Here is an 11,388-nt window from a genome sequence, read left to right as displayed (position 1 = left end):
AAAAGCCTCTTTTGGCGTTGATCGCCAACAACCTTTTTGTATCAGCCGCATTTGGCTGCCTCAAGTACTCAGGGCCAAACACTGCCACCACGGTCTTGCAGAAGTTGTACATTGACAGCAGACATGTGGACTCACTCATGCGCATGTACACATCCACCAGATCGCCTGGAATTCCATATGCAAGCATGCGGATGGCCGTGGTGCATTTCTAATAAGAGGAGAATTCAAGCTTGCCAAGGGCATCCGTTTTGCACTCAAAGAATGAGTCATGAGCAATCACTCCCTCTTGGATACGATTGAACACATGCCTTACCATACGAAAACGGCGACGGAATTACTCCGGTTTGAAGAGCGCGGTATTCTCAAAGTAATCAGCATAGAGCAGGGTGTGGCATCTCTCTCTATTGCGGTTCAGGTTGGGAGCACGGCCAGGGACTGACCCCCTGTACTGAGGCCGCTGTTGTTCAATGTGGTCGTGAACGACCAATGCAGCCACCACAAGATCTTCGTCATCCGAGGACGAATCATCCGACGAATAAATGAAGTGCTTGAAGAAAAAATCATCTCCACTGTCCATACCTTTGTGGCAAAGTGTCAAACACCTTGCGGACGTGGTTTGGTATGGATAGCCGGGGGTGAGCAATTAGGAAGCGGCCGAAAAATAGGGGCGGCGCTGGCGGCGGGGTGGGCACGTGAAGGACGGGTGGAGGCGTTGGAGTTGAATGAAGCGCTAGTGTCCCCGACGGGCGGGCCACCGGGAAGACAAGGGCGTGCATCCCGCACGTCCATGCGATGTCCGTTTCATCCCAAACGCAACGCATGTTTTGGCCAGGAATGGGTCGAAAACGGACGAAAATCAGACATTTGTCCATTTGAGACCGTGCGTTGAGCCGAGCTATTCATACGTTCTACCCTAAACGGACTAGAACGGACATGATGGAGTCGTGCACTGGAGTTGGCCTAAATGGGCATCGGCCCATCCATGCAAGCACACAGGGAAGGAAGATGGAACTGAACTTTGCGTTGTATCATTGCAACGCCATCGATCAAAGTCGAACAGCATGTGAGAGGACCACGAGGGAGGCCGATGCTGGATCCATCGATCGACCTACCTGCTTGAGCATCCTTTAACGGCGGCCTCTTCCTCACATGCATCGCAATGCATGTCCGATCTTCATGCGTGTGTGTAGACAGTAAAATGTCTGTGAGGCCATGCTCAGTTCCTGTCTATTGGTGATGCGGATTGGTGATGCTATTGTCGGAAGGGACGAGTCGACGTAAATAAACAAGCTGTAGATGGGAACCCTACTGTGTACCTGGTCAAGACAAGATCCTGAATGACTGTCAAAACTCTAGAATTTTCGTTAATTTTGAGCTTTAGACTCTACTGTTGGTGATCTACAGAGCCTCGCCACCATTTTTCTACCGTCTGGTTAGATCACGATTATAAAATCATAAGAAATACGGCCTGGTGGTTTTCCATAATCTTTACGAAGTTGCGAACAAATATTTTTCGGAATTGTTATGGCCAATTACTGGAATTTGAAAGGTCCACTACAAGCGCTCGTACATGTACGGATGTGCCCAACAGATAATTTTTTCTCTAGACGTATAGCTAGAGTACATACAATCGTAGGGCATCCATTGTTGCTTGCTATCGTCGTCGCAGATCAATGCCGTCGTCAAGCCTTCTGACGAGCACCTAGCTAGGAAGTAGCTAAGTAACCTGCTGCGCGACCGGACGTAGAGGACGACGCAGAGCAGCGTGCCGACGACGCAGCTGGCGCCCCAGATGGCGAAGGTTGCCTGGTAGCAGCTGGCGCCGGAGCAGGTGGCGGCGCCCCGCTTGCTGGCCTCCCGCTGGTACAGGAGCGCCGAGAAGTAGCCGAAGCAGAGCGAGCCGACAGGGATGTTGGACACCAGGACGTTGTGGTTGACGGCGAAGTTCTTGGCGCCGAACAGCTCGATGGTCGCGGACACCGCCACCGACGTCATGGCCCCCGTGCAGGTCCCGATGATGGCAGTGCTCGCGTACAGGAAGACGCTGCCCTGGTTGAGCAACATGAAGAAGGCGCACGCCATGGGTGCCATGAGCGACGCCATGGACCCCGTCCTCGATATGCTGTGGCCGCTTCTGCACCACAAAGCAACAAATTCAGTTTAGCTGCTGTTTCCGTTTCTTCTGCTTCTGGAAACAAGTAAATTAAATTGCATGGACAAAAGGACCATGAAGTTGTTTATAGTTAGTACAAGTTTCCCATTTATTAAAAGGACCCCATGAATATATCCTGGAGACTCCAATAAGACCTCAAAGACGAAAATAAACATTAATCAAATCATGCAAGTGTGTGGAAATTAAGAACGGTTAATTGCTTACTTTGCAGAGTAGTAGTCCATGAAGGACGGGAGGAGGCGACCGAAGAAGCCGAAGGAAGACGACAGGGAGACCAGAGTGGAAGTCCGGCCGAGACCTCGCGACTCGGCAATCTGACCCAGATTGTTGAGGAACACCAGGCCCAGGGTGCCGCTGAACATATAGCTCAAGAAGTATAGCCAGAAGTCCGGCTTCTTGAGCAGCTGGAGGCCTCCGACCTCCTCCTCGGCGGCGGTGGTCTCCAAGTCCGTCACCTCGATCACGACCACGGCGTCATCCTTCTCGCGCTTCGCCTCCCCGATCTTGTTCATCTTGAGCGCCACCGGTATTAGTATGGGGACGGCCAGCAGCACGCTGAGGCTCACCATCTGCTGCCTGGAGGACAACCAGCTGGCCGTGGAGCCGATGCTGCCGACCACGGCGCACGCCCCGGTGGCGAGCGTGATTGCGAACATGACGAGGAATGCCGTGTCCGTGCTCGACATGGAGTCGCTCTTGAGGTCGAACAGCCTGAGGGCCGGCGCCACGAACACGGTGACGATCACCGGCACCACGGCATTGAGGAGGAGGTACGTCTTGGCCTTGGAGTCGGCCAGGCGGGGCATGGTCTCGGCCAGGCTGGTGTACACCTTGGCGCTGAGGCCGAGGTAGCTGGTGGCGAGGCTGACGGCGACGCGGCTCCTGGACGCGAAGTTCTTGACGCTGAGCAGGAAGCAGACGGTGTTGATCCAGCAGATGCCGTTCCCGGCGAGGGCGGTGAGCAGGAACAGGTGCCAGAACTTGAGCCCTGGGCTGTCCACCAAGAGGTACTGGACGCCGTAGCCGACGAGGCCGAAGCACGCGCCGACGAAGGCGACGAGCGGGAGCGGCACGTAGAGCGCGGCCACGCCGGAGAACCAGCCGAAGAGCTTGCCAGCGTCGGAGGCGAACGCTAGGAAGTTGAGCTGCACCTGGGAGATGCCCTTGAGCTCCTTGAGCTGCGACGAGTAGACGGGGAAGTCGGAGTTGGGGCCGTTGATGGTCTGCAGCCAGATGGTCCCGACGAGGCCGAGCCAATGGGCCGAGGAAGGCCACGACGACATCGCCGAGGAGAGCGGTACGTGCTCCGTCGTCGATCGGGACTCCGGGGTCGTGGTGGTGTTGGAGGCAATGGAGCTCTGATATTAATTAATTATGGCCCCTGCTGGCCGCTAGGTATTTATGCACCGGCGACTCCTCGTCCAAGTCCTGCGGTTGTGGCTGCAACTGTTTGAATTGCGTTGTACTCCAGTAGATAGATAAATCTCTCGCGTAGCGGTTGAAAACTCTTTGTTGTAACAAATGCGGTTGTAAGTTGTAACAAAATAGATGATTCCGTATTGTAACAAATGCGGTTGTAAGCTGTAACAAAATACTGGAAGATTTATCAAGAGGTACTGGACATGTCATAGAAAGGAAGGAACAATAATTTGTTCAGACTCAGTTGGTGACCCCAACAGGTTGATCTAAAAGCCAATCTAGTCTGCCTAAAAATCATACTTCCCATTAGATCACCCCTATGCAGGGTACTGCCGTCAATGCCTGATTCCTTACATTTGTCTTATCTGGTGCAGAACCATGCATGCTTTTGTATTATACTCCTATGAAACTGAGTTACATGCTGCAAAAGCTTGATTAGCACTGGATTTTGAAAAAAAAAAACTGACGAGTTACCTCTGTGTGCGTAGTGGAATCAATTTTGGATTAAAAGAAGGCCTGGAACACGGGTGAGGTTTGACGGGATGAATGTGTAGAGAAAGATTTGGTGCATCGATGATCGATTGATTGTGCACTAGGCACATATATATAGGTACAAGGGGTGCGGCCGGTATCTTGCCTCCTAAGATACACGTACATACGGAGGGAGACAGATACAACAGGTACGGCATACAGGACCCAGACCTACGTACATGTACACATGTTCAACACCCCCCGCAGTCGAAGCGTCGCCGGTGACGCAAAGACTGGACCGAAAGCCCTCGAAAGTCGAGGTGGGTAGTCCCTTCATCATCACATCGGCGAACTGCTGATCGGTGGGCACATGTAGAATACGAACACGACCAAGTGCAACGTGCTCCCGGACGAAGTGGATGTCGAGCTCGATGTGCTTCGTCCGTCGGTGATGGACAGGGTTGGCAGCGAGGTACACCGCGGAGACGTTATCGCTGTAGACGAGCGTCGCCTTGGTGACCTCACATAGCAACTCCTGAAGTAGCTGCCGTAGCCATGAACACTCCGCGACGGCGTTGGCTACGGCCCGATACTCGGCCTCGGCGCTCGAACGTGAGACCGTGGGTTGTCGTTTAGATGACCACGAAATCAGAGAGGGCCCGAGGTAGACACAGTAGCCGGAAGTGGAGCGTCGAGTGTCGGGACACCCAGCCCAGTCGGCGTCGGAGTAGGCGACAAGGCTGGTGTCCGGCGAGGCCGTCTGGGCGAGACCCATGGCTGTGGTGCCACGTATGTATTGAAGTATACGTTTCACGAGAGCCCAATGGGTGTCACGAGGAGCGTGCATGTGAAGGCACACCTGCTGGACAGCATACTGAATGTCCGGACGCGTCAGTGTGAGGTACTGAAGCGCACCGACGATGGAGCGGTAGAAGGGAGCGTCGGACGCTGGAGAGCCCTCGACGGCGGACACCTTAGCCTTCGTATCAATAGGCGTGGAAGCAGGCTTGCAGTTAAGCATGCCCGCTCGCTCCAGAAGCTCGTAGGCGTACTTCTGCTGGTGCAGGAAGAAGCCAGTAGCCCGGCGCATGACCTCGATGCCGAGGAAGTAGTGGAGAGCCCCCAAGTCCTTGAGGGCGAACTCTGTGCCGAGGCGAGCTGTGATCTGCTGAAGAAGCGCTGGCGAGGACGCAATCAGGATGATGTCGTCGACGTACAGTAGGAGGTACGCGGTGGTGGGGCCCTAGTGGTAGACAAACAGGGAGGCATTGGACCGTGTGGACCGGAACCCCTGCTGCTGGAGGAAGGCCGTGATCCGCTGGTACCAGGCCCGAGGCGCCTGCTTCAACCCGTATAGAGAACGGGAGAGCAAGCACACGTGGTCCGGATAGGCGGTGTCGACGAAACCAGTCGGCTGCTGACAGAACACCTACTCGTCGAGATGACCATGCAAGAAAGCATTAGACACGTCGAGCTGATGAACAGGCCAAGCGTGAGAAACAGCAAGCTGGAGAACAGCGCGAATCGTGCCCGGTTTGACAACCGGGGCAAAGGTGTCGGTGAAGTCCATGCCGGCGTGCTGGCGAAAGCCGCGGACCATCCAACGCGCCTTGTAGCGCTCGAGAGAACCGTCGGGGCGAGTCTTGTGGCGGAAGACCCACTTGCCAGTGATGACATTGGCACGGGGTGGCCGCGGGACAAGCTGCCATGTGCGGTTGCGCTGTAGGGCGTCAAACTCCTCACGCATCGCAGCTAGCCAGTTCGGATCCCGAAGGGCTATGCGAGCGGAGGTGGGAAGCAGGGACGGTGTCGAGGTAGAAGTCGCGCACGCGTAGTCGTCCGACGGGTAGCGCGTGCTGGGACACAGCGTCCCAGTCCGAGCCCGAGTGACCACACCGGTGAGGGGTGCGGCCGCAGTGCCGGGGGCCGCGGTGACGGGAGCCACGGTGGGGGCCGTGGCGGGGGCCGCGTCGGGGGCAGCTGCGGGAGCAGCAGTGGGGCCGGCCGAGGGGGCCACGGCGACGGGGACCGCGACGGGGTCCGCGGCGAGGGCGGCCGCAGGAGCCACAACGGGACCGGCCAAGGGGGCCGTGGCGATGGGGACCGCGACGAGGTCCGCAGCGGGGGCCGCAATGGGAGCGGCAGAGGAGGCTGCTGCGTCGGGGGCCGCGGCAGGAGCCGCAGCGCCAGGGGCCGCCGGCGCGGGGAGCGCGGGCAGGGCCGGACCCGGGGCGCGGCTGGGCGGTCCGCCAGAGGTGGGGGCAGGGACGAACCGCGCCGCAGAAGACTCCGAAGGTGACGGTACCTGCTGAAATGGGAACACTTGCTCATCAAAGTACACATGCTGCGAAGTGAAAACACGGTGGGAGACTGGATCATAACACCGGTAACCTTTGGTGTTGGGAGGATATCCAAGAAAGATGCAAGGAAGGGCCCGGGGCGCGAGTTTCTGAGGAGCAGTGGACGCGGTGCTAGGATAACAAAGACACCCGAAAATACGAAGACCATCATAAGATGGAACCGCACCAAATAGGAGCTGGTGAGGGGTGTAGTTCCAGCGGGAACGACATGGTTTAATGAGTAGGTTGGCGATCGCGAGCGCGTCCGGCAAGAACCGAGGAGGCACGTAGGAGTGAAAGAGCAACGTGCGGACACAGTCATTCAGCGTGCGAAGGACGCGCTCGGCGCGACCATTCTGCTGAGACATGTAGGGGCAGGTGAGGCGAAAGATGGTGCCGTGGGACGCAAGTAAATTGCGGACGGCGATGTTGTCAAACTCCTTCCGTTGTCAGTGTTGGGGAACGTAGCATAAATTCAAAATTTTCCTACGTGTCACCAAGATCTATCTATGGAGTCATCTAGCAACGAGGGAGGAGTGGATCTACATACCCTTGTAGGTCGCGCGCGGAAGCGTTCAAGAGAACGGGGTTGATGGAGTCGTACTCGTCGTGATCCAAATCACCGATGATCCTAGCGCCGAACGGACGGCACCTCCGCGTTCAACACACGTACGGAGCAGCGACGTCTCCTCCTTCTTGATCCAGCAAGGGGGAAGGAGAGGTTGATGGAGATCCAGCAGCACGACGGCGTGGTGGTGGAAGTAGCGGGATTCCAACAGGGCTTCGCCAAGCGCTGTGGGAGGAGGGAGATGTGTCATGGGAGGGAGAGGGAGGCGCCAGGGCTTAGGTATTGCTGCCCTCCCTTCCCCCCCCCACTATATATAGGGCCAAGGGAGAGGGGGGGGGGGCGCAGCCTTGGCCCTTCCTCCAAGGAAGGGTGCGGCCAGGGAGGAGTCCATCCTCCCCAAGGCACCTAGGAGGTGCCTTCCCCCTTTAGGACTCTTTCTTTCCCTTATCTCTTGGCGCATGGGCCTCTTGGGGCTGGTGCCCTTGGCCCATATACGCCAAGGCGCACACCCCTACAGCCCATGTGTCCCCCCCCCGGGGCAGGTGGACCCCCGGACCCCTTTCGGCACTCCCGGTACAATACCGATAATGCGCGAAACTTTTCCGGCGACCAAAACAAGACTTCCCATATATAAATCTTTACCTCCGGACCATTCCTGAACTCCTCGTGACGTCCGGGATCTCATCCGGGACTCCGAACAACTTTCGGGTTACCGCATACTTATATCTCTATAACCCTAGCGTCATCGAACCTTAAGTATGTAGACCCTACGGGTTCGGGAACCATGCAGACATGACCGAGACGTTCTCCGGTCAATAACCAACAGCAGGATCTGGATACCCATGTTGGCTCCCACATGTTCCACGATGATCTCATCGGATGAACCACGATGTCAAGGACTTAATCAATCCCGTATACAATTCCCTTTGTCTAGTGGTACGATACTTGCCCGAGATTCGATCGTCGGTATCCCGATACCTTGTTCAATCTCGTTACCGACAAGTCTCTTTACTCGTTTCGTAACACATCATCCCGTGATCAACTCCTTGATCACATTGTGCACATTATGATGATGTCCTACCGAGTGGGCCCAGAGATACCTCTCCGTTTACACGGAGTGACAAATCCCAGTCTCGATTCGTGCCAACCCAACAGACACTTTCGGAGATACCTGTAGTGTACCTTTATAGCCACCCAGTTACGTTGTGACGTTTGGCACACCCAAAGCACTCCTACGGTATCTGGGAGTTGCACAATCTCATGGTCTAAGGAAATGATACTTGACATTAAGAAAAGCTTTAGCATACGAACTACATGATCTTGTGCTAGGCTTAGGATTGGGTCTTTGTCCATCACATCATTCTCCTAATGATGTGATCCCGTTATCAATGACATCCAATGTCCATGGTCAGGAAACCGTAACCATCTATTGATCAACGAGCTAGTCAACTAGAGGCTTACTAGGGACATGGTGTTGTCTATGTATCCACACATGTATCTGAGTTTCCTATCAATACAATTCTAGCATGGATAATAAACGATTATAATGAACAAGGAAATATAATAATAACTAATTTATTATTGCCTCTAGGGCATATTTCCAACAGTCTCCCACTTGCACTAGAGTCAATAATCCAGTTCACATCGATATGTGATTAACACTCAAGGTCACATCCCCATGTGACTAACACCCAAAGAGTTTACTAGAGTCAATAATCTAGTTCACATTACCATGTGATTAACACTCGATGAGTTCTGGGTTTGAACATGTTATGCTTGTGAGAGATGTTATAGTCAACGGGTCTGAATCTTTCAGATCCGTATGTACTTTGCAAATCTCTATGTCATCTTGTAGATGCAGCTACTATGCTATATTTGGAGCCATTTCAAATAACTGTTCTACTTGGAGCTATTCTAAATTGTTGCGCCATTATACGTATCCGGTATCTCTACTCAGAGCTATCCGGATAGGTGTTAAGCTTTCATCGACGTAACTCTTTACGTCGAACTCTTTATCACCTCCATAACCGAGAAACATATCCTTATTCCTCTAAGGATAATTTAGACCGCTATCTGGTGATCTACTCCTAGATTACCTTTGTACCCTCTTGCCAGATATGTGGCAAGGCACACATCAGGTGCGGTACTTATCATGGCATACCGTATAGAGCCTATGACAAAAGCATAGGGGCCGACATTCGTCCTTTCTCTTTCTTCTGCCGTGGTCGAGCTTTAAGTCTTAACTTCATATCTTATAACTCAGGCAAGTACTCCTTCTTTGACTGATCCATCTTGAACCCCTTCAAGATCATGTCAAGGTATGTGCTCATTTGAAAGTACCATTAAGCGTTTTGATCTATCCTTATAGATCTTGATGCTCAATGTTCAAGTAGCTTAATCCAGGCCTTCCATGGAAAAACACTTTCCAAATAACCCTATATGCTTTCCAGAAATTCTACGTCATTTCTGATCAACAATATGTCAACAACATATATTCATCAGAAATTCTATAGTGCTCCCACTCACTTCTTTGGAAATACAAGTTTCTCATAAACTTTGTATACACCCAAAATCTTTGATCATCTCATCAAAGCATACATTCCAACTCCGAGATGCTTACTCCAGTCCTTAGAAGGATTGCTGGAGCTTTGCATACTTATTAGCATCTTTCAGGATTGACAAAACCTTCCGGTTGTATCACATACAACCTTTCCTCAAGAAAATCGTCGAGGAAACAATGTTTTGACATCCTATCTGCAAGATTTCATAAATAATGCAGTAATCGTTAATATAATTCCAACAGACTCTTAGCATCGCTACGAGTGAGAAAGTCTCATCGTAGTCAACTCCTTGAACTTGTCGGAAAACATCTTAACGACAAGTCGAGCTTTCTTAATGGTGATACTTACCATCATTGTCCGTCTTCCTTTTAAAATCCATATGTACCTAACAGCCTTACGACCATCAAGTAGTTCTTCCAAAGTCTACACTTTGTTTTCATATATGGATCCTCTCTCGGATTATATGGCCTCAAGCCATTTTGGAATCCAGGCCCACCATCGCTTCTCCATAGCTCGTAGGTTCATTGTTGTCTAGCAACATGACTTCCAAGACAGGATTACGTACCACTCTGAAGTAGTACACATCCTTGTCATCCCACGAGGTTTGTTAGTGACTTGATCTGAAGTTTCATGATCACTATCATAAGCTTCCACTTCAATTGGTGTAGGTGCCACAGGAACAACTCCCTGTGCCCTGTCACACACTAGTTGAAGAGACGGTTCAATAACCTCATCAAGTCTCCACCATCCTCCCACTCAATTCTTTCGAGAGAAACTTTTCCTCGAGAAAGGACCCGATTCTAGAAACAATCCCTTATTGCTTTCGGTTCTGAGACAGGAGGTATACCCAACTGTTTTGGGTGTCCTATGAAGATGCATTTATCCGCTTTGGGTTCGAGCTTATCAGCCTGAAACTTTTTCGCATAAGTGTCGCAGCCCCAAACTTTTAAGAAATGACAGCTTAGGTTTCTCTAAACCATAGTTCATACGGTGTCATCTCATCGGAATTACGTGGTACCCTATTTAAAGTGAATGTGGTTGTCTCTAATGCCTAACCCATAAACTATCGTGGTAATTCGATAAGAGACATCATGGTATGCATCATATCCAATAGGGTGCAGTTATGATGTTCGGACACACCATCACACTATGGTGTTCCAGGCTGTATTAGTTGTGAAACAATTTCCACAATGTCTTAATTCTATGCCAAACTCGTACTTCAGATATTCATCTCTATGATCATATCATAGATATTTTATCCTCTTGTCACGACGATCTTTCAACTTCACCCTGAAATTACTTGAACCTTTCAATAATTCAGACTCGTGATTCATCAAGTAAATATACTCAATATCTACTCAAATCATCTGTGAAGTAAGAACATAACGATATCCACTACACGCCTCAGCACTCATTGGACTGCACACATCAAAATGTATTACTTCCAACAAGTTGCTTTCTAGTTCCATTTTACTGAAAACGAGGCTTTCAGTCATCTTGCCCATGTGGTATGATTTGCATGTCTCAAGTGATTCAAAATCAAGTGAGTCCAAACGGTCCATTTGCATGGAGTTTCTTCATGCATATACACCAATAGACATGGTTCGCATGTCTCAAACTTTTCGAAAACAAGTGAGCCCAAAGATCCATCAACATGGAGCTTCTTCATGCGTTTTATACTGATATGACTTATGTGGCGGTGCCACAAGTAGGTGGTACTATCATTACTATCTTTTGGCATGAACATGTGTATCACTACGATCGAGATTCAATAAACCATTCATTTCAGGTGTAAGACCATTGAAGGTATTATTCAAATAAACAGAGTAACCATTATTCTCTTTAAATGAATAACTG

General features: G+C 51.5%; 1 protein-coding gene across 1 annotated transcript; it reads right to left on the bottom strand.

The window, feature by feature from the left end:
• Nucleotides 1-1,554: 1,554 nt before the first annotated feature.
• On the bottom strand, nt 1,555-3,462 carry LOC125525071 (protein NUCLEAR FUSION DEFECTIVE 4-like). The gene is made up of 2 exons (XM_048690082.1): nt 2,378-3,462; nt 1,555-2,134 (listed from the first exon to the last, which is right to left on the bottom strand). Exons 1-2 carry the CDS (start codon nt 3,454-3,456, stop codon nt 1,555-1,557), a joined length of 1,659 nt encoding a protein of 552 aa, XP_048546039.1. The 5' UTR covers nt 3,457-3,462.
• Between the last annotated feature and the right edge of the window lie 7,926 nt (nt 3,463-11,388).

Source organism: Triticum urartu, chromosome 7 (assembly GCF_003073215.2).
Source record: "Triticum urartu cultivar G1812 chromosome 7, Tu2.1, whole genome shotgun sequence".
In the NCBI taxonomy this organism is placed as follows: Eukaryota; Viridiplantae; Streptophyta; class Magnoliopsida; order Poales; family Poaceae; genus Triticum; species Triticum urartu.
The sequence above is the reverse complement of the archived record's forward strand: the minus strand, read 5'-3'. Positions and strand labels throughout refer to the sequence as shown.